Source organism: Oncorhynchus keta, chromosome 1 (assembly GCF_023373465.1).
Source record: "Oncorhynchus keta strain PuntledgeMale-10-30-2019 chromosome 1, Oket_V2, whole genome shotgun sequence".
In the NCBI taxonomy this organism is placed as follows: domain Eukaryota; kingdom Metazoa; phylum Chordata; class Actinopteri; order Salmoniformes; family Salmonidae; genus Oncorhynchus; species Oncorhynchus keta.
This window is the reverse complement of record NC_068421.1, coordinates 63544255-63567181: the sequence shown is the minus strand read 5'-3', so window position 1 is coordinate 63567181 and position 22927 is coordinate 63544255. Positions and strand designations below refer to the sequence as shown.

Here is a 22927-nt window from a genome sequence, read left to right as displayed (position 1 = left end):
TCTCTTGGAGTGTCATTCCTTCAGCCCACTCTTTGATGGTCTCCATTCAAGTTAGAGTCATAGTATACAGAAATAATCATTCTTAAATCAACAATAAGGACAAACAGCTGCATTTATTTGAATTTGCAGGCAATTGTCAGATTGTTAGTAATCCAAATAGAAAAAAATAAAACAGTAAATATACATGGCCTTTTCTAGCCTATAAAAAAGGTACCCGGCCTGATATCCACTGTTTTCTGTCTAGTTAGGTACACAATATACACATGAAAAAGCACATTTTCAAGCTACAGTCCTAAATACACAAAAAGTACAGAATTTGACATATACAATATAGCAAAACATTTTTATGAGAACAAAGAATGTTGGCCCAAGCAAGAATAAACCCTGTCATTCTTCCATTGAATTTGCCCATAAGGGTGCACATCTACTACCAAGGGACTAATGACGCAGGAGGGAATGATGGTAGCACTGGCAAATGAGGCAACCCTATATCGTCATCCATATCACCATATTCACTGTAATAATGGGAATGTTTTGAAATGTCTGTCCTATAACAATTGAGAAAAGACCAAAGATTAAATGTGGCACCAGGTGGGAATAACAGTTTCATTAAGTGAGAGGCCCTTAACGTTATCACAGTGGGGACACAAATGAAATTCAAGTATCAAAATGCCTAAGAGGACACTAACAAGCTGGATTGGAAAAATTACAAAGAAAAAACTATTATGGGAAAATAATTTGACACAATCAACAATATATTAGGCAATGTTTGCATTTGTTTAAGGCAGTAATATTTCTTCCAAAAAGTAAGAACTAGATATCTTAATTCCATGTTAAATAAAAATTTAGCCCCCAATTTTTTTCTTCTTGTACAAAATAACTAAGCCTGGATCTGAAGATAAGCACTTTCATTTGACTTGTCTTCAAACGTTTGAGTGAGAATCAAAGAGTTCATATGGTCAGCGATGGGTTGTGCTCTGGATGTTTTTGGTCTTCTTCACAGTGAGGATTGTCAGGGCTTATCAGGCTGGAGCATATAGAGTTGGGTTGTCACTCAGTCTATTGTCTGGCACAAAACCTCAAATCTGGCACAGCATGGGAAGGCATGGTTGTTTGTTCGGTTAATGGTTGCCTTTCATGGCCTCCTTAGCAGCCAAGATGAGAGGTGTAAGACTGGAGAGGGGCTTTGCCAGCTTCAGGAAGGGATGCTAGACAAACAGGAAAGAGGGAGGAAAAAGAGAGTACGGTTAACATTGGAGCTCATCTCTATTGTAGTACATGCAGATGGTGTAATAATGGAGGCATATACAGCCACATCCAACCAATCAAGTTGACACAAGAGTAGAAGAGCAAATCACATGGGAAGCCATAGATAAAATGGGGCATCACCTGCAGCAGCTCTTTTCCCCCGCCTCTCTTCTCCACATCCATTTCTAGGCAGTGATTAAGGAAGTCTCTGAAGATGGGGGACAGCTTTTCTGGGTTCTGCAGCTCTGGAGTGCCATTGGTAGCAATCAGGTACAGTGCCTTGGGGAGGAGAGGAGAGAGTGCAGAGGGGAAGACTAGAACTGTGAGATACCTTACAAATGTGCTGGAAAAGTCTGCCTGTTACATCCATGTCAGTCTTGTATCACTATGGAACTAGCTTTTGATGCACTATGATACAGTAAAACAAAGTAATTTCATTTTAGAAGGGTGCTACTCTACGGTTCACTTACTCTTAGCGGGTTCTCATTGAGGTATGGAGGCTCCCCCTCAACCATCTCAATGGCCATGATGCCCAGGGACCAGATATCAACCTTTGGCCCATAGGCCTTCCGGGTCACCACTTCAGGTGCCATCCAGTAAGGCGTGCCCACCATGGTGCTGCGCTTGCTCTGCTCTGGTGTGATCTGGGCGCAGAAACCAAAATCGGCTGCACAAAGAGAAGGGAGGTGGGACAACTCAGAGAGAGATGGAGACTGAATGTTAGCACTACAAACAGCAGCACTAGCATAATAGTCATTTGTTAACTATCCTTGCCAAAATGGTACTTCTCTTTCATAGGATGTAGATTAATGGTTTGATATGTCAGCTGTTTGTTCACCCTCCTGCAATTGCTAATAACCCATCCTCAACTGCCCGACTATATGTGATAAAGTGGAAATCTGAGGCCCGCACCCGACCCGCTATTATAGAAAAGGTGCTGTAGGCTACAGTCAAAGAAGGATTTTTTGACAGAGGGTGCAGGATATTTTTTGTGTGCCCGATTTAGATATGTTTCTGCTTATACTTTCCAACATTTTGGTAGGCTATTTGTAAATCAAGTGTCTATAATTATATACATGTGGCTTCTCTTTTGTCATTATATGGTGCCCTAGAAGACTAAATAAACTCTTACTCAACAGAAAATGTAATAGATCAATGGAATCAATGCTTCAATCTAGTTGACATCGGTAAAGTTCTCTCTATCATCTCTGCTTATTTTGCGGAGCAAAGACGTTTAGGGACCTGGGAGAAAATGCAGCAACAAATAAATAAATGGGAAAGATTTTCTGTGTAAAATTTCCAAATGACATCAGCTTGGATTTTATGTGGTTGAAATACAATCAGCATTTTAATTCTAATTATTAATGACATTCTGGGGTACAAGGGTTTATTTAGTCTTCTATGGCAACCTATAATGACAGAAGAGAAGCTTGACTACCAAAATGTTGGATATTATAAGCAGAAACATGTCTAAATCAGGCCAAACAAATCCTGCACCCCTTGTCAAAAAATCAATCTGCCGTCTCTGACTATAGGTAGCCTACAGCGCATTTTCTATATTAGGGGGTTAGGGTCGGGCCTCAGATTTTCACTTTATCACATATAGTCGAGCAGTTAAGGATGGGTTATTAGCAATTGTGGGCATGTGCTGGTGAACAAACAGCTGACTCACACACCACTACCACGGTCAATAAGGTAAATATCTACCCCCAACTATTAGTACTTTTACTTCCTCTACAACTCCACATAGACCATGACCAGCCTGGGGTTGTTTAGGGGGTAGAGGGAGACTCACTGAGCTTGACAGAGCCATCCATCCCCAGTAGCACGTTGTCACTCTTGATGTCACGATGGATGACCTGGTTCGCATGAAGGAACTCCAGTGCTTGTAAACACTTTAGATGGGGAAACCAATGAGAGGGAGAGAGACACAGAGAGGGATGGTTATGAAGGAAAAAACAGTCAACAAACACACACAAGTTTCTCACCCAGCCAGTGTTAAAGGGTAAATATGTCAAGGTTAACGCTGTGTTCCGCATAAGAGCTGGTCACCTCTCTGCAGACAGCAGCTATCTGAGCCTCGTCCATGCAGGTCTCTGTCACCACATCAGTCAGCGAGCCACCAGCCAAGTACTCCATCACCACATAGAGCTCCTCTCCCACCAGGAAACTGACATAAACACACAGACACCAAAGCCAGAGAGGTCGTTAGGATATATTGTATTGTATAAAATGGTACACCCAATGTGTTCCAGGACCTCTAGTCTCACCATCACCAGGAGGTTAGGTTTGGTACATCGAACTGACACCGAAGTTAGTGATGTTAAGGTTAATTATATATTTGACCATTCTATTACCTGTCTACGAAGTTGACAATATTTGGGTTCTTTAACTCTTTCATCACCATAATTTCATTTATGATCAGCTCCTTCTTGGGCTGCTTCTGTAGGTTGATCTGTTTAATGGCCACCTGTGAAAAACACCCAGAAAGAAGGAAATGTTCAACATGAGCCTCTAAAATTGGTGAGTGATTAGTTATCCTGCTATTTCTAATCTGCTGCCAGGCTAACAGTTCTCAAACTCTTTCCCCATTCCTGACTCTCTTGTCGTCATTCCTCTACTCTTTCAATATTTCCTTCCTTTCACTTATTCTCCTCTATGCATCAATCCCCGGTCAGTCGACCAATGACAACCCTTAATTCCCCTTTACCTCTTGTCCTGTGGCGACATCAATGGCTGTGTACACTGTCCCCGAAGCCCTGTGTGTGGACAATGTTTACATATTTTTTTATAACTCGGACACACACACACCTCTGTCACACACACTCTTCCCATGCACAAATAAGACCCCATACACACTGCACTCAAATACACTCCAATTACCACCTTCAAATAAACGTACACTTACCCCTGTCCAATTTTTTCATATCTCGTGTACTTCTTTTTGGGATCTCCAATGCTGACTATAGTTCCTGAGGGCAAATATATGATTATACAGACCAGACCAATACTGATTTCCCCTGACAAACGGGTCTTAATAGCTACCTGTAACATTGCTTTTGTGAAATATATAGTTTGTTTACTTAGTTTGTCCATGATCTCCTCGTCTGACATCTTTCCCTTCTTCTTCTGTCTGTCTACAGCCTTGGAGGCCGAGTCTCCATCTGGGCATGTGGCTGGAGCTGGGATGGGGTCAATGACGGAGCGAGTGTACACCTGCAGGCCAACACACAAGGCACACATAATAAATAAGTCGAAAGAGAGCAAGAGCGAAAGAGAAGTGGAGGTTGTGAGCTCCATTCAAAATGACTCACACTCTTAGTGTATTCTGGACGTGGTGCCACAATGGGTGGGGGAGCTTCATCATCATCATCATCAATGTCCTTGATATTGGTCGATGAGGGTTCCATGACATTTTTGACCGGCTAATGCAAAATAGAAGATATAACAAACATTTCATACATAAACCCACACAAATTTCTTTCACATATTTTCTAGGCTGCCATGAGTGAGGTCAAGGAACAAGAAATTGCAGCACCATATTATTCAGGTAGCTAGTAAGTCATCACTAGAACAAATTTAGTACTTACAGACTGGGGTCCTGTGGGGAAACCATCCTTTTCTAAAAATGAAATTACATTTTTTTTTTTTGCAATCTTTAAAAAGTCTGTAACAAACAGAAAACAGTCAAGTCTAATCCATATGAAAGTTCACCAGAGGAGGAGAAACTGAGGTATTTCTGGCGGCCGTTGCCCGTAGAGTCATAGAATTTGAGCACGTCGAGAACAGCCTGTGGGTTCTTCTTCTGCTCGGACTTGGTGATGTTTGATGTCTGGAGAAGTCGTGCCCATTGCTCTGGCATGCCCTATCAGCGAGGAGGATACAAGGGGGGGTCAATCAACTAAGAAAACTAGCAGTACTACATCCATCCAGGCTGAGATTTGAGTATACCTGGAGTAAGAGATGAAGAGTTGGAGGAAAGTGTGGCTACTCACAGTGAACTCCCCAGTGACAGCATCAAAGCCAACGTGGATGGTGTGTTCAAAGTCTGAAGGAGGAGAGATCTCTGGTCTTTCTTTGTCCCGGTCTTTCTTTCTACCACCTGAAAGTCAATCAATAAACCATCATTACATTCTCTGTTAATAAATGGGCTGAAACGTAATCAGATCCAACAATGGATAGACAAATTGAAAGACCAAAAAACTTCAACTGCCTCTGGATAGTCTGATGCACACAGATGGAAACTAATATAAAGATGGATTGGTTCTGAACTAAGATGCACTGAATGAAATGTAGCCTCTACTGGAAATGCACCTTTACCACCAGAACCACTAAAGCAGTCATTTGGACTGCTCACGAATCTCTTTTTGATTTATTACTGTGACATTTTTAAAGTCATGCCCCTCTCTGTCCTTGAGACTTTTCCTAAATAAGTCTATTTAACACACTGTAGTTGTTAGAATCTTTCTTGACATTTTGATTAAGAGGAAGGGGGGGGTACTTTAGCACAGACCAGTAGAGGAAGCCAACGGACAGGAATTCCCTTTTACGTGGAGACAGCTTCCACCCTACAGTGCATTCGGAAAGTATTCAGATCCCTTGACTTTGTCTACATTTTGTTGCGTTACAGCCTCATTCTAAAATTGATTAAATAAAAAATGTTCCTCATCAATCTACACACCATACCACATAATGACAAAGTGAAAACAGGTTTTTAGACATTATTGCAAATGTAGTAAAAATTAAAAACATAACTTTTTTTCTCTCCAATCAAAACAAAACTTTACTGTGTTTAAACATCTCAATACACTTTACATGAATATACAGTAGACACACTGAATGGCACACTGTTCGGCTGTCACGTTCTGACCTTTATTTCCTTTGTTTTGTCTTTATTTAGTATGGTCAGGGCGTGAGTTGGGGTGTGCAGTCTGTGTTTTTTAATGTTTTTCCATTTCTATGTTTGGCCTGATATGGTTCTCAATCAGAGGCAGCTGTTTATCGTTTTCCCTGATTGAGAATCATACTTAAGTAGCCTGGGTTTCACGGTTGGTTTGTGGGTGTTTGTTTCCATATCTGTCACCACACGGGACTGTTTCGGTTTGGTTTTCGTTCATGTTCACATTTATTGTTTTGTAGTTCTTAGTGTTCAGTTTATGTTTTATAATAAACGATATGGACACTTACCACGCTGCGTTTTGGTCCAATCCTTGTTACACCTATTCAGACGAAGAGGAGGAAATCTGCCGTTACATCGGCCATGTAAGTGACCAGGAGCTAGCTGGACTGACAGACAGCTGTCGTCATTATGTGGTGCTTGCCCTGCAGAGTACAGTTGATCTAACCTCAGGCCAGACCATGGTAAATCCCACCAGTCTCTGAGAGAATTCAACCCCTGACCTCTGACCCCTGGGATGTGTCTTTGGGAAGTGCAGTTTGTTTATCTGGATATGTCTTCAGGGGATGTACAGTAGTAGCTAGTTTCTCTGGAGACCTCACTTCTTCACTGTAGGAATACATGTGTAAACCAAGAGACCCTGGAAACTGGGAGCTGGGGCTGAGGGCTGGGGAAGGGAAGAGAGGCCCTCTACTGTACATGTTTTGTGTACTGTAGAGGACAACGGTGGGAACTTGTAAGTGGGTTGAAAATGCAGTTCTCAGCCAAAAACAGAGATAGAGGGCCACATCAGATGTAATGCAACACATACAAATCCCCCTTAAGAATCAATCAGATCATCAGACAGTCTTAAAGTTCTGTGACATAAGCCTCCACCTGACCTTGGGATTTGATCCAGCTCAGAGCAACAAGCACGTCTTTTACTACCTACTTGGACATCTTTATAACCGTACAACAAACTACAATTACAACATCTTAGAGTTATAGTGGAAGGAATCCAATGGGCTAGAAGAACATTTCTAATACATTTCAATACATATTGAAAGTTCCAAGCCCAGCCTTTGCTTCAACCAGTGACCTGTATTCAAATCCCCAGGGGTTGTTATTCAAAATCCGGTTCAGAGATGAAGGTTGTATTTTTAATGTTCCCTGCTTGCTAGAAATACTGTTTTTACATAAGTATTCAGACACTTTGCTCTGCGACTTGAAACTGAGCTCAGGTGCATCCTGTTTACGTTGATCATCCTTGAGATATTTTTACAACTTGGAGTCCACCTGTGGTAAATTCTATTTATTTGACATGATTTGGAAGGGCACACACCTTTATATATAAGGTCCCACATTTGACAGTGCATGTCAGAGCTAAAACCAACCCATGAGGTTGAAGGAATTGACGGTAGAGCTCAGAGACAGGATTGTGTTGAGGCACAGATCTGGGGAAGGGTACCAAAAAATGTCTGCAGCATTGAAGGTCCCCAAGAACTCAATGGCCTCCATTATTCTTAAATGGAAGAAGTTTGGAGCCACCAAGACTCTTCCTAGAGTTAGATGCCTGGCCAAACTGAGCAATTGGGGGAGAAGGGCCTTGGTCTGGGAAGTGACCAAGTACCCGATGGTCACTCTGACAGAGCTCCAGAGTTCATCTGTGGATATGGGAGAACCTTCCAGAAGGACAACCATCTCTGCAGCACTCCACCAATCAGGCATTTTTGGTACCAGACGGCAGTGGTGGAAAATGTACTCAATTGTCATACTTGAATAAAAGTAAAGATACCTTAATAGAAAAAGACTCAAGCAACAGTGAAAGCCACCCAGTAAAATACTACTGGAGTAAAAGTCTAAAAGTATAAATCATTTCAACTTCCTTATATCAATTTTCATTTGATCTTTTTATTGACGAATAGCCAAAAGCACACTCCAACACTCAGAAATTATTTACAAACAAAGCATGTGTTTCGTGAGTCCGCCAGATCAGAGGCAGGGACTTTATCTTGACAACTGTGTGAAATGGGACCATTTTCCTGTCAAAACATAAGGAGCACTATTGAGTGTCAGATTGACATTCTCTCCCTGACCATGTCTGTAATACATGTTTCAAGCAAACCACAAGTCTCTGTGATCAAGAAAGTGAAGGTAACCTGCCTAAATGATTACCACCCCGTAGCACTCAAGTCGGTAGCCATGAAGTGCTTTGAAAGACTGGTCATGGCTCACATCAACACCATCATCCCGGAAACCCTAGACTTACTACGGAATTGTGTTTGGCCACACAGTCAACACCATCATTAAGTTTGCTGACGACACAACAGTGGTAGGCCTCACTGACAATGGTGAGACAGCCTCAAGTTCCTTGGTGTCCACATTACCAATGGACTATCATGGTCCAAACACAAAATGTGGAAAAGGTCAAGGGGTCTGAATACTTTCCGAATGCACTGTACACCCTAAAAAAGTGCCTCCCCATCAGCTAATAGGGGAAAGGGGTATACCTACTGAATGCATTCAACTAAATGTGCCTTCCGCATTTAACATTTACATTTAACCGAACCCTTCTGAATCAGAGAGGTGCGTGGAGCTGCCAAGTCTTCGGTGCCCAGGGAACAGTGGGTTAGCTGCCTTGGTCAGGGGCAGAACAACAGATTTTTACTTTGCCAGCTCGGGGATTTGATCCAGCAACCTTTTGGTTACCTGGCCCAACGCGCTAACCACTAGGCTACCTGCTGCCCCAATACAGTTGCATACGCAGGATTTGTATTACACAGAGGGACTATGACAACCAAGCCGACTATCTGGATGAGCTTTTCAGGCAGCGGGGTTACCCAGAGGAATGGCTGCATGACGCAAGGGATCGTTATAAAACTATGACCCAGGTTGACAGCCTCAGGCCCAAACCACCCCGCCCTCCTGACCAATGCGTTCAGTGCTTCCTTCAGTACTCCCCACATGGTAAACAGTTCAACCACATCATTAAAAAACACTGGTACATCTTGAGCACTGATCCACAACTGGAAAAGACGTTCAAACAACCCCTGCGGGTCGTCTTCAAACGCGCCTCTAACATTAATCAAATGGTGGTGATATCGGATCTTCCACCAGTGTCACGTAGTACTTTCCTAGACAATGTGCCGAATGGCAATTACAGATGTGGCCGATGTAACCAGTGTAGCTTTAAGAAAAAATGCACAATGTTCAATCACCCTATTACGGGCAAGGTCATTAAGATTAAGGGCATCATTACGTGTTCCACAAAAAATGCAATATACCTGATCAAGTGTGTGGTCTATGCTATGTAGGAAAAACAAAACTATCTCTGAAAACAAGGAGTAATGGAGGCTCGTCACAACATTAGCTCTCAGATACACATCGGTATCGAACATGTTAAGACTCCTGGGGGGGTACTGATAATCTTCTCAATAATATTGTATTGTATTGGATTCACCATGTGTACCATGTCTCCTAAAAGGTCTGAACCAAGAGTTTGACATCAGACCATTACCACCATGTAAGAACATGAATATGTCACTTTGATTTGTCTTGCCTTCCAGGTCTCCTACTTGGTCATTTTGTAAATATAGGTCATTTTTTTGTAACTACCACATGTGCCAATCTCATTGATATCAAATTATTAGTGATACACATAGTTTTTACACCCACCACATAGTTTTTACACCCACAATGGTCATGCGAGGTGAAATATGTATATTTTGGGATGTAAAGCACTCAGTTTTTTTTTAATTTGACTTGAAAAATATCCGTTAGATAGAAACATTGTCAACAAAGCCGTGAATTGTGAGCTTTAACAGTTTGCAGGCCTTCTTGTTCTTTACTAGAATGTTAATATCACAAAATAAACTGGAGTTATAACCAGTTTTAGGAGGGCATGTCATTTTCTGAATGGTTTTCCCCCGCTGCCCCTCTTCCGACAGTAGGGCTAGATCCCCTCCTTCTCCCGGAAGTTGGAGGTGCCGTGCCCAGTTGATAATCACCCCAATAATTGCCTCGAAACTGAACCTAAGCTAAACTATACAGAGACTAACGTCACACAACAAATTACAACAAATCTCACCCAAATGATGAGTGAGAAAGTGTCAGTTGATTACTGAGGGGAAGCTAACAATGCCAAATTTTGTAAATCACCAATTGTGAATGAAGAACAAGGCAGGCCATTCCATTGCATTGATCTATCTCATTTCAAAATGGTATGTACCCTCTATCAGCCCATTGAATCCAAGCAGTCTTATCAGTCTACTCTGGCCTACTTGGGAGTGTGTGCGTCATTTACAATGGCAAGAAGACCAAGATGATTGGATGCACATTCTGCATCAGCGTTGCTACAAAATCTGAATGCAAACAGTTCAGATCGTGGGGAAGAAATTAATCATCTCTGATGATTCTTCTTCTTATTCTCCTGAACATACACCTCTGAGGTCTAAGTAAAAACATGTTTTAAATGAATGGTGCAATGAGCAGGTGCCCGCGCCACCACCAAATGGAACGGCGAGACAGGAGAGAGGAAGGACAATGCTACGGGCCAATTATCAGCACAAAATGTCACCACTGAGAGAGAGGACCCTACATCAAGCAAAGACATCAGCAACACACTCAGCAGTTTGTTGTTTATGTGACATGAGGTCATTGCGTTTAGACGCACGCCATGTAAGCACAAGCTGGTCATATTTGACTGCTGTCAAACACATTCATTATAATACCATCATTGCTATTTTGATGATTTACACTATTTATTAAGCACACGTGGCGCTTATAATGATGTTTAGGCTACTGATGTTTTCATGCTGACCTGAACGTGCATCTTGATGGTTGGGGTATTTTTTGTTGTTGTTTTTGTTGTTATAAAAATAAGCTGTTACCACATTTCAACACACAGCCTATGTTTCATAGTTGTCACAATTCCACTAATAGTTTAATTTATTTCACCTTTATTTAACTAGGCAAGTCAGTTAAAAACAAATGAGAATTTACAACGCTGGGCCAATTGTGCGTTGCCCTATGGGACTCCCAATCACGGCCGGATGTGATAAAGCCTGGATTTGAACCAGGTACTGCAGCGACGCCTCTTGTACTGAGATGCAGTGTCTTAGACCACTGCTCCAGTCGGGAATAAAATGTATTGAACACTTGAATGTGTTTTTACATACAGCCTACAGGAGCAGAAACAAATGAAAGTGCTATTGTGTTATTTGAAATATATATATTTCATGTTCTAATGTTATCGAAGACATTCATAAACACAACCAAATTATTATTTTTGTGATAGCATATATAGCTAGGTTTCCATCCAATTTGTGACAGATTTCTGAATGCGAATATTCTAAAATCTGCATAAAAATGATATGCGCATTTTCCCACCGGAGCTGTTTGCATCAAAGTGCCTTGTTGCAGATAAAAGGCTGTGCGTTAAATTCCCCATGTACCGAATAAAAAATACAAGTTAAATGGGTTTCCATCGCATTTTCAACTAAGTGTAATGCACATTTTAAAAATGTATTTGCATTACATAGCGAGTGTGCCCACTCTGTTATTGGCACGTGCGCTCTAGCCAACAGCTGGCAGATACAGTGCGGGTATAGCATACATGATGAGACTATTATGGACAAAAGAGAGATATTATTTGTATTTGTCAAACGGCAGCCAAGCCTCGATGATAATTTCACCAGAATAAGACCCTTGATATTTATTGGAACTGAGCATCAAGCTCATCACCGTGCACTTTCACCACCCTGTGAAGTTCATCATAACTTATTTCATCTGTAATAAACTGCATGCTTTCCCGAGTTGTAGTGGGAGGTCTACTTCGACATGATGGTTATTATATGAATATTTGCGCATAAAACCACTTCTACCGACATTTCTTGCATAATTAATTTTACGAAATAAAAAGATCTCACCTTGTCTAGCGTGTTTTGTAGACTTTTCTCGCATAAAAAGGTTGGATGGAAACCTGGTTCATGAAATGTATTAATTACACTGCTAGAATGTTACACCTAGAATGTTACACCCAGAATGACAACTCATTAGCTTGGGGGGGGGGGGTCCCTCGAGGCCCAGTGGTTCCCTAGTGTTAAAAAAACAAGATAGGACAGCCGACCCACGCTTTAGAGCCCCTCCCAGTGCCCCACCTCTATGGACTCGTCTGACCTTTCTCTGCGCCTGAGAAAATGGAGATGATCTTGTTGCGGGGTTTCCTCTCCTCTGGAACCGAGGGCAGGGGCTTAGAGCTATGATTGGCTGAGAGTGGGTCCTTGCTGGAGCCTGTGCTGAAGATGGTGCTGCTCATCCGGACCGGGGGGGCAGGGGGCTTGTCCTCGGGATCACCGTTATCACACATGGCCACACGGAGGGGGGAGGACAGAAAGGGTAACAGAAAGAGACAGACAGAGACTGAGAGTGCACGGAATAGACAGGTGTGTGCAGAGAGATCAGGAATGGGAATCAGAATAGAAGGAGAGCGCAGAGTGATATCTGCAAGAAAAACAGAGACATAATCAGCTTGACCACACAAATGACAGGTGAACAAGAGCACATGCACATTACATTACATAACATAATAGGTGGTTTTGCTTTTGGAGGCCAGTTCAGTTTTGTCGACACCATAGACATGTGTAGATATTGCAACGTTGTATCTGTCCCATTATGGCACCTGTGAGAGCAGGGGCAGCGCCATTGAGGCCATCTCCATTTTGAAGTCGTACAATTTCTTCTTCTAGTACATCTACGAGTGTGTTGATTGAACAGGTATAAAGCCAAGGTTGGCAATTTACTGCCAGCTGCACTGGTAGAATGTGTGTTCACAAGGATAATTAGTTGGCTGATCCCTCCTGGTGACCTAGATGAAATTGTAATCCTTCTCACCCAGTTGAGTACTTCAAAATGGTGAAAGTATTAAATGGTATTGCCCATGTTAAAATGGGCTTTGGGCACTACAGTACATATCTGTAGGTGACACTGACTTTACACAGTAGATGAGCACATTTATGTAGACAGGAAACTCTGTCCTGCAGAGGTCATTTTCTCCCTGGCATGTTTTCAGCATTCCACTGAGATTATGGAGAGATTTGAGCATAGACCATATTTCCTATATTATCATCATCGCATACTCATTCACACTCTAAAGATAATTCTATGTCAATGGAAGGAGGGGGCAGGGGACAACAACAACACTGAATAAGTTGTGGTGCAGAGGTGATAGGTAGGGACTTGACAAGATCAGTAGGGTCTAGAATAGATATGCTGCAATCAGTCATTTATCTGAAAGGTGTGGGATACAGAGCCAAGGAAAGCACTGCCAGTGCAGACTGTGGTGGGTTTTTAGAGGTTTAATAATTGATGTAGTAGAGATCAACAATAGGGAGGGAATACCTTGAGTAAAGAAGCAGCATCACCAGTGTGGCACTGTCTCCCTTTCATTTGTATCCTTTGCTATCTCCATCTAATTATGAGAGAAGTGGCAAGGGGGAAGCCAATTAATTGGAGGACATCCGATTCCACTATTGTTCTCACATCTATCCATCTTCTCAGATCAGTGCAGATGATAGAGACTAAATGAAGAGAGGAAACCATGTCAGACTATTGAGAAACACAATAAATGGACTGTGTATGAAGACCATCATAATCAACTTTCAAGATCAGTAACATTAGCTAGTTAGAAAAGAGAGAAGATAGAGGCATACCTATAAATGCTCTCACTCCACACATTCAATAGCATTTACCTAACATTAGGCCAAGGTTTCTGAAATATGCAACATAGTAACGTTAGCTAGTTCTACATTCCAGATCACCCCGACATCCAACACAGAGGTAAAGACAGATTCGGGTTGGATAATACACGGATATTCACCTGTAGTTTTCCTTATGTCCACCAACAGCAGTTAGGGACCATCAACATAGTGACAAATCAACATTTTCAAATTTCAATAGATCTTTAACCATTACTCCTAAAACTTTAAAAACTGGTTCTAGCTAACCCGGTGGCATAGACACAAATTGCACACACCTTTTTTTTGTTGGTTTACATCTCACACTATTTTTAAATTATTTATTTGAATTTTTGAAATTCAATAGTGCCTTGGTCATGTGACTAACACCTCAAAGGTTCATAATGTACACTCAGTGGGCCTACTGCACACTCTTGTGTCAATTTGCATCTCATGAGATTTTACAATTTAAAAAATATAAAAAACGTCAATAGCTCTCTGGTCATGTGACCTACAACCCTCAAACTGCTATCAGAATATCCACAGAATATCCACTGAGTAGCCTTACATGTAGCACAAACTTTTGTTCATCCATTTTAATCTCATGCGATTTTATATTAATTTTCAATGTTTCTAATTTCAATAGCTCCTTGGTCATGTGACCTACTGACCTCAACCAAGGTTCAGAATGTCCCTTCTATATGGCACACCCTTTTGTTTGTCCCTTTTCATCTCAGGTGATTTTACATAAATATTTTTTAAATGTTACATTTCAATAGCTCCGTGGTCATGTGAACTAGTGACCTCATACAAGATTCAGAACGTACTCAGTGGGCCTACACATTGCACACTCTTTAGTTTGTCCATTCTCACCTCACACGTTTTTAGATACAGTGGGGCAAAAAAGTATTTAGTCAGCCACCAATTGTGCAAGTTCTCCCACTTAAAAAGATGAGAGGCCTGTAATTTTCATCATAGGGACATCATATGTCCCAATTGAGGGACATAGGCTCTATTGTCTGTGCATCTGCCTTCTCTGGTTGCTTGTACAGATTTGTGTAATATGATTCAAATGCATTCTGTATTTCATCTCATTTGCATGTGATCTTTTTTGTTTTGGGGTTTTATTTTGAAAATGGTATTCTGTGCTTGTTTCCTGAGTCTCCATGCAAGTAATTTGGTTGCCTTTGAGTCTGCTTCATAATATCGTTATTTCTCTACTTCTTATCTATAAATCTGGTCAATCTCCTGTTTTACCTTTTGAATCTCTCGTAATATAAGAGGGTCTTTGTATTGACTACAAGATCGTTCTAAGTTTCTTAGGGTTTCCTGTAATTTCAGCAGTTTCTGTGCTTTAATCTTTTTCTTGAGAGATGTGGCTATGATCTTCCCTCTAATAACCTCCTTAGCTGCATCCCACAATATAGCAGGAGATACTTCCCCATTATCATTATTCTCCAGATAGATGTTCAATTCTGTCTTTATTGATTCCTTGAATGCTGGATCATTCAGCATGCTTGTATTAAGATGCACTATTGTAAAGTGGCTGTTCCACTGGATGTCATAAGGTGTATGCACCAATTTGTAAGTCGCTCTGGACAAGAGCGTCTGCTAAATGACTTAAATGTAATGTAATGTCTCCATATACACTGCTCAAAAAAATAAAGGGAACATTTAAACAACACAATGTAACTCCAAGTCAATCATACTTCTGTGAAATCAAACTGTCCACTTAGGAATCAACACTGATTGACAATACATTTCACATTTTAGGCAATTAGCAAGACACCCCCAATAAAGGAGTGGTTCTGCATGTGGTGACCACAGACCACTTCTCCGTTCCTATGCTTCCTGGCTGATGTTTTGGTCACTTTTGAATGCTGGCGGTGATTTCCCTCTAGTGGTAGCATGAGACGGAGTCTACAACCCACACAAGTGGCTCAGGTAGTGCAGCTCATCCAGGATGGCACATCAATGCGAGCTGTGGCAAGAAGGTTTGCTGTGTCTGTCAGCGTAGTGTCCAGAGCATGGAGGCGCTACCAGGAGACAGGCCAGTACATCAGGAGACGTGGAGGAGGCCATAGAAGGGCAACAACCCAGCAGCAGGACTGCTATCTCCGCCTTTGCGCCTTTTGCCCTGAAAAATGACCTCCAGCAGGCCACAAATGTGCATGTGTCTGCTCAAACGGTCAGAAACAGACTCCATGAGGGTGGTATGAGGGCCCAACGTCCACAGGTGGGGGTTGTGCTTACAGCCCAACACCGTGCAAGACGTTTGGCATTTGCCAGAGAACACCAAGATTGGCAAATTCGCCACTGGCGCCATGTGCTCTTCACAGATGAAAGCAGGTTCACACTGAGCACGTGACAGACGTGACAGAGTCTGGAGACGCAGTGGAGAACGTTCTGCTGCCTGCAACATCCTCCAGCATGACCGGTTTGGAGGTGGGTCAGTCATGGTGTGGGGTGGCATTTCTTTGGGGGGCCGCACAGCCCTCCATGTGCTCGCCAGAGGTAGCCTGACTGACATTCGGTATGAGATGAGATCCTCAGACCCCTTGTGAGACCATATGCTGGTGCGATTGGCCCTGGGTTCCTCCTAATGCAAGACAATGCTAGACCTCATGTGGCTGGAGTGTGTCAGCAGTTCCTGCAAGAGGAAGGCATTGATGCTATAGACTGGCCCGCCCGTTCCCCAGACCTGAATCCAATTGAGCACATCTGGGACATCATGTCTCGCTCCATCCACCAACGGCACGTTGCACCACAGACTGTCCAGGAGTTGGCGGATGCTTTAGTCCAGGTCTGGGAGGAGATCCCTCAGGAGACCATCCGCCACCTCATCAGGAGCATGCCCAGGCGTTGTAGGGAGGTCATACAGGCACGTGGAGGCCACACACACTACTGAGCCTCATTTTGACTTGTTTTAAGGACATTACATCAAAGTTGGATCAGCATGTAGTGTGGTTTTCCACTTTAATTGAGTGTGACTCCAAATCCAGACCGCCATGGGTTGATAAATTTGATACACTCCTTCTGTAGCTCAGTTGGTAGAGCATGGCGCTTGTAACGCCAGGGTAGTGGGTTCGATCCCCGGGACCACCCATACGTAGAATGTATGCACACATGACTGTAAGTCGCTTTGGATAAAAGCGTCTGCTAAATGGCATATATTATATCCATTGATAATTTTTGTGATTTTGTTGTCAGCACATTCAACTATGTAAAGAAAAAAGTATTTAATAAGAATATTTCATTCATTCAGATCTAGGATGTGTTATTTTAGTGTTCCCTTTGTTTTTTGAGCAGTGTAGTATTTCTTGGTTTTCTATCAAGGTATAGAGTTAGGTAAAGTCCATTATGATCTGATAAGTCGCTCTGTCCGATCCTACAATCCTTAAGCCTGTGTCTATCTGCTCTGTACATAAAAAAGTAGACTAACCTGGAGTATTCAGTGTGGCGGGCTGAGCAAAAAGTATATTCCTTATCGGTCTTGTGGGTGTCAACACCATACATTGAGCAGTCCTAGATCCAGCAGTATCCTATTGATCTATTTGGCAACTCGGCTAATTTTCCTATTTTGGTTTGTGCTGTCCAATTTTGAGTTTAGAATTGTGTTAAAGTCCCCTCCACAGATAAGAGTGCCAGAGGTTTCTGTGGCAATTAAATCAAACACCTTCCCCTGGAAGACCATGTCACTCCATGGGGGTGCGTATACATTAAATAATCTAACTTCCTTGTTATCCAGTTTACATTTAACAAGTTTAAATCTACACTCCTTGTCTTTTATTTCTGACAAACTCAAAATTAACTGAATTTGGGATAAAGATTGCAACTCCCCTTCTACCCATTTTGTAAGAAGGAAATAAAGTGTTCCTATATCCCATTTTGAGTTTCTCGTGTTCAGGTGTGGATAAGTGAGTTTCCTGACAGAATAGTATGTCAACTCTCTCCCGTTTCATCTTTGCTATTACCTTACTTCTCTTGATGGCACTCGCCAGTCTGTTTACATTGAGACTGATGGATCTTAAATTCCCCATGATGCATCAATATAAATAAAAAACCCTGTGCACAATATCTGTCTGCTTATCATGAACCTAAAAATGAACAAAAAAATCAAGAACAATAATAAAGTAAACCAAAGTGGGAAAATACTTTGGTATTTGGACTCCCATGTCAGAGGACTGTCTCTTGCCTCTGGGGTTCGAGGGGATGAGCCTGTCCGCAGGATGGGCCCCTCGCTCAGATATGAAAATGTGTGACGTAGTCACAAACAAGACCTGGTGGAACCAAAAATAATCAGGGCACCTAATTTCGTCGCTTATACACATCGGTTAATTACAAGTGAAAACTATATCGGTCATGCTTGCATATCATGAATCCTCCCCTCGATATGCCCTTCTGTCGCCCCGTTGTCAATGTGTCATTAATCCTTAGCTAATATATGTTATTAACGTGACGCTACTTAGTGTGTTCGTAAAGAACACGTGCTTTTGGCTACTCACCCTTCTTCAGCATTGGGAGAAAATAGGGGATATATTTTACCTATTGTAATGTCAACCGTAACAACCCAACGTCTTAAAAGCTCACGGTAACTATTAATTCTGTTAAATCCGATTCAGCGTCTTCCATCTTCCCGTTGGAAATGCCTGAGTCTCTCTCGGATGTGAACGTCCTCTCGTCGAGATGGTTTCCCTCTTTCTCCATGACCCTGCTTGTCAACAACGATCCACGGGAGAGCTTGCTTGAGTCTTACCGCTGGTGATGTTGCCTTTCTCCTGGCGGTATATACTCCACTGGGAAGCCCCTTGACTTCAGGTCCTCAGCCGCCTCGTCTGCATGCTCGTATGTAACCGGGCCATTTTCCAGAAATACCCGCATTTTTGCCAGGTATGGTGTTTGGAAGTGAATACCCTTCTCTTTAAGTGCTTTCTTAATGGAGGTGTATTCTTTCCTTCTTTTCGGTATCTCTCCCGCGTAGTCATGATCAAAGAACACTCGTTGGCCTTGGAAGTTAACAGGCTTTTTCCAGGTTGCATGTAAGACTTCTCTTTGACTGAGAATTTGAGGAACCGTACTACTATGGATCTTGGTGGGGCGCCGCTGGGGGGTTTTGAGGCCAGAGCTCGGTGTGCTCTCTCGATTCCCAGGTCAGTGTCGTCTTCAAGTATGCCCTTGAATAGACCCTCCATGAAGTTGGGCATAGAGTATTTTTCTGCGCCCTCTACTAAGTTATAAAGTATAATGTTGTTTCGACGTGAGAAACCTTCGAGTTCTGTCACTTTTACCTGTAGTGCATGTTGGCTTTTCAGTGACTGTTCAAGTATTTTCTTGACTGCAGAGTTCCATGTGTCCGTTTCCCCCAATGTGCTGTTCTGCGTCCCCAATTCTTGTAGATATGCTGTGAAGTTCTAATTAGTTTTCTTCCAGTTTCTGGTTAATGTCCCTCTTGAACTCATTTGGTTCTTTTCTTACATCTTCTCGAAGTTCCTCTCGTAAGCCTGTGAGCGCATCGCGCAATTCCTCCTTATCACCTCACGACCCGCTCTTTTGCTGCTGCTATCTTATTTGCGCTAGCATTAGCCATTTCGGGTTCATCGACGATTTTATCTTCTGCTGTCTTGTTACGGGCAGTTGTAGCTCCACGGCCTTTTCCTATTTTCCCCTTTTGCGTAAGTTATTATAATGCTCAGAGTAAATACTTGAATTTGGGGGGGGGGAAATACCCAACCGATGTCCAGTACGAAAAACTAGGCAGCCATTTCCTAAGTTGCGTCACCGGAAGCCGTGCTTGGGTGATTTGAGTGCGACCGCGACAGGTGGGTATGCTCCTTTGAATTTCATCAAGTTGACATTCAGTGATGAGTGCCCAGTGGGAACCTGTCCGTTGTATGGGTCCACAGCAAATCAATGGGCGTGGATGGTACTACCCACATCAGATGTAGGCCTCCCTCCCAAGACGAGCTGGAGATACCTCTCCCCACTTCGTAGGGCATGAGCCAGATCCATGCGGGCCAATGGGTTTGGTCTCCACCTCGAGTCTAGTGAGCGTAGAGACCTCCAATGTGTGGTGTCCCGCAATGAGGCAAGCCTGAGGCTTGGTAGTGTCAACTAATGGTAAGGCACATGCCATCTCCACTACATGCTCCAAGGAGCATGGAGGAGAGCTCCCACATAGAATGTGTAGAGTCCCGCACCCAGGCAGACCTGAGACCTGGCAGTGTCCATAACCGCTAAGCACATTCCAGCTCCATTTAGTACTCCACCGTTAGCGGATCCAGCCAAAGCCAGCATTCGATTCAAACCTTTGCGGTTTAGAGCTAGCTAAGTATACTGGGGACGTGTGTTTAAACGTTTCACAACAGCCGCTCTGTGATCAGACTGATGCCAGTAGTACACTTTCATCAGCCATCTCCCTGGACTTAACTACCCCTCCCAGCCAAAGCCAGGTATGCGTTCGAGCCATCATTCTCTGATTGACAGGAAGCCAAAGTCAGGATTCGTTTACAAGAGCCCAGCAGCAAAACATTGAGTCTGGTGGAACCGCCCTTACATTGTCATGCTTGACCGAAAGCCCCATAGTCCAGGACTGACTGCCACCTTCCGTTAACAATCATCAGCCATAACCATCTGCAGGACTCTCTTCGCGTAGGGACTAGTACCGAGGTAACTCCCGCTTGGTTTGCATCATTAGCGACACTAGAAAACAGGTGACATACAGGGAGGGATTAGAAGAGCACTGCTATAGGCATACCTCATTATCTACCTTACTAAGGCTAAGCACTCCTTAAGAGAGTCATTGTTCCTCCCGCAGTTTACCTGTGCTTCAATGAATTTATTCACTTTGACATTCAGAGCACTGGGCAGAAATCACATCAACACCCACCTCGGGCCTTCGCGATGTTTATTTTACTTAAAGCAGACGGATTCCCCTGGTCCGCACCGGCTCTAAATCAGCTGCTCGGCGCCGGAGACTCGCCGGAGACCCAGGGACCGGCGCGCGTCCAGAGTTGCCGCCACCAACTGCCTGACCCAACCCCCATCTGTCCAGCCTTCGGCCCCCAACCCCCGCATGCAGCCCTTCTCTGCACAAAAGACTGCACAACAAACTTCCAATGGTGGTGAAAGAAGGGCAACGGAGCGACTGCTCCGGATTTTCAAGGGCCAGCGAGAGCTCAATGGATGCCGCCTGAACCGCAACGCTTTCCAGGACTTGGGCCCCTCTCTTGGGGAGAACCCATTCCAGGGCGCCCTGCCCTGCAAAGAAAACTCTCCCCGGGGCTCCCACCAGCTTCTCAGGGATCGGTCACGTTACCACACTGGGCGCCGCTCCACCAGTCCGTGGTACATTCTGAAAGTAGTTTGAGGTCAGTAAGTCACATGACCAAGGAGCTATTGAAATGTAACATTTTTCAAAATGTATGTAAAATCATGTGAGATGAAGATGTTCAATATAGAAGGGTAGTCAGTGGGCATTCTCAACCTTGTTTGAGTCAAGTAGGTCACATGACCAAGGAGCTATTGAAATCAGAAAGTTTGAAAAATTCATATAAAAAATGTGAGAATGGACAAACTAAAGGGTGTGCATTGTGTAGGCCCACTGAGTGTACATTCTGAACCTTGAAGTCAGTAGGTCACATGGAGCTATTGAAATTCAAATGTGTGGCGCAGTGGTCTAAGCTGTAGCTGTGCTCCTAGAGATTCTGGGTTCGAGTCCAGGCGCTGTCACAGCCGGCCACGATCGGGAGACCCATGGGGCGGCGTACAATCGGCCCAGTGTCGTCCGGGTTTGGCTGGCAGGGATGTCCTTGTCCCATCGTGCACTAGTGACTCCTGTGCCATGCTGACACGGTCAGAGGCGTTTCCTCCGACAAATTGGTGCGGCTGGCTACCGGGTTAAGTGGGCATTGTGTCAAGAAGCAGTGCGACTTAGGTTGGGTTGTGATTCGGAGGACACACAGCTCTCGACCTTTGCCTCTCGAGTCCCTACAGGAGTTGCAGCGATAACACGAAATTGGGAAGAAAAAAAGTAGTTTGTACTTTGTTTACACTCCCTAACAAATTCAACTAGGAATACAAAATGCTGCTCACGTTTATGAGCTTTGGAAAGCGAATTAATGTCCAAATCTTGAAAATAAGACCTGTGCAATGTTGTGCGCAATTTTTCCAACATCAAGAAACTTATTTGGATTATGTGGCTCAAGTGGTTATAAAGAGCGAATATCAAATCTGAAACGGTCTTTACCTAAGTACTTCCAACTGTGTATTAGAAAGTCAGTGAAAGATCAGATGCTCTGTCGTCTTGCAAGTGACGTTAGGCCTAACTATTTAGCGGATTCCACGATTATATTAGTGCTAATTATTTTAGCTATTCAACTCAGCCTAGCTAACCTGCTTTACTTAGCTAACAGTTACCAGAGTTTTTTTTCTTCCAGTTAGATAGTTAGCTATGTGTAATTAGAGTTCTAACGTTAGCTAACACTGCTAGAAAAGCAGAAATGTGCATGAGTGAATTAGCTAGCAAGCTTGTCCTCCAAGTGCAGTAGCGCGAATGTCAGACAATAACGAACCATGCTTGATAATACACATGTTAATTTGGTAAGCAACATAAATGCATTGATTAGCTAGATAGTGGTTGTCCTCGGTACCGACAATCGCTAACTTATTTGATGATGACGTTCTGCGACTCGCAACTTACCAGAAAGACTCCACAGGAAACATTAATATAATTTGGGTCCAATCCGTAGACGCAATGAAAACGTTTGTACATACGTAAGAGTTATGATATTACTGTGGCGCTTGCATAAATTACACAGCGTAATCCATTGTGTTTTCAATAGTTCAGTTCCCTACATAATTTTTTCCTCAATCTTTTCGTCCCGGGAATAATTCCACTATGGCGAAGGGGAGGCGGAACTACCGCCCCAGCGACGGGTGTTACAACTATATTAAACGGTACCAACTACATATTGACAAGATCCGTCTGGTAATTTATTTGTTTCTGTGTGTACTTTCCTGGTGATAAAAATTAGAACCTGTCTGCAGTACAGTTATTAGTGAAGATACCCAG

The 22927-nt window shown here is 43.1% G+C and overlaps 1 protein-coding gene across 6 annotated transcripts; it reads right to left on the bottom strand.

The window, feature by feature from the left end:
• Positions 1-94: 94 nt before the first annotated feature.
• On the bottom strand, positions 95-22785 carry pak2b (p21 protein (Cdc42/Rac)-activated kinase 2b). Of its 6 annotated transcripts, none has more exons than XM_035781332.2 (16): positions 22556-22785; positions 13523-13701; positions 12302-12625; positions 5244-5350; positions 4963-5113; positions 4839-4870; positions 4563-4673; positions 4332-4464; positions 4157-4220; positions 3959-4007; positions 3606-3718; positions 3301-3418; positions 3044-3143; positions 1719-1915; positions 1390-1527; positions 95-1208 (listed from the first exon to the last, which is right to left on the bottom strand). In XM_035781332.2, the coding sequence occupies exons 3-16, from the start codon at positions 12489-12491 to the stop codon at positions 1122-1124; spliced, it is 1590 nt and encodes a 529-aa protein (XP_035637225.1). In that variant the 5' UTR covers positions 12492-12625; positions 13523-13701; positions 22556-22785; the 3' UTR covers positions 95-1121. The 6 variants fall into 6 exon arrangements, with proteins under 6 accessions (XP_035637225.1, XP_035637243.1, XP_035637234.1 ...); XM_035781350.2 differs by having other exon boundaries at positions 13523-13592; XM_035781341.2 differs by lacking the exon at positions 13523-13701 and having other exon boundaries at positions 22556-22784.
• Positions 22786-22927: the final 142 nt, after the last annotated feature.

What these genes read in the sequence shown, in the direction of transcription:
- pak2b (XM_035781332.2), bottom strand. Translation starts at nt 12,491, where the DNA reads ATGTGTGATAACGGTGATCCCGAGGACAAGCCCCCTGCCCCCCCGGTC. An exon ending in TCCCCACAGGACCCCAGTCT is followed by an intron (nt 4,674 to 4,838) that starts GTAAGTACTAAA and finishes ATTTTGCATTAG; the next exon opens with CCGGTCAAAAATGTCATGGA. An exon ending in TCAATGAGAACCCGCTAAGA is followed by an intron (nt 1,528 to 1,718) that starts GTAAGTGAACCG and finishes CTCCTCCCCAAG; the next exon opens with GCACTGTACCTGATTGCTAC.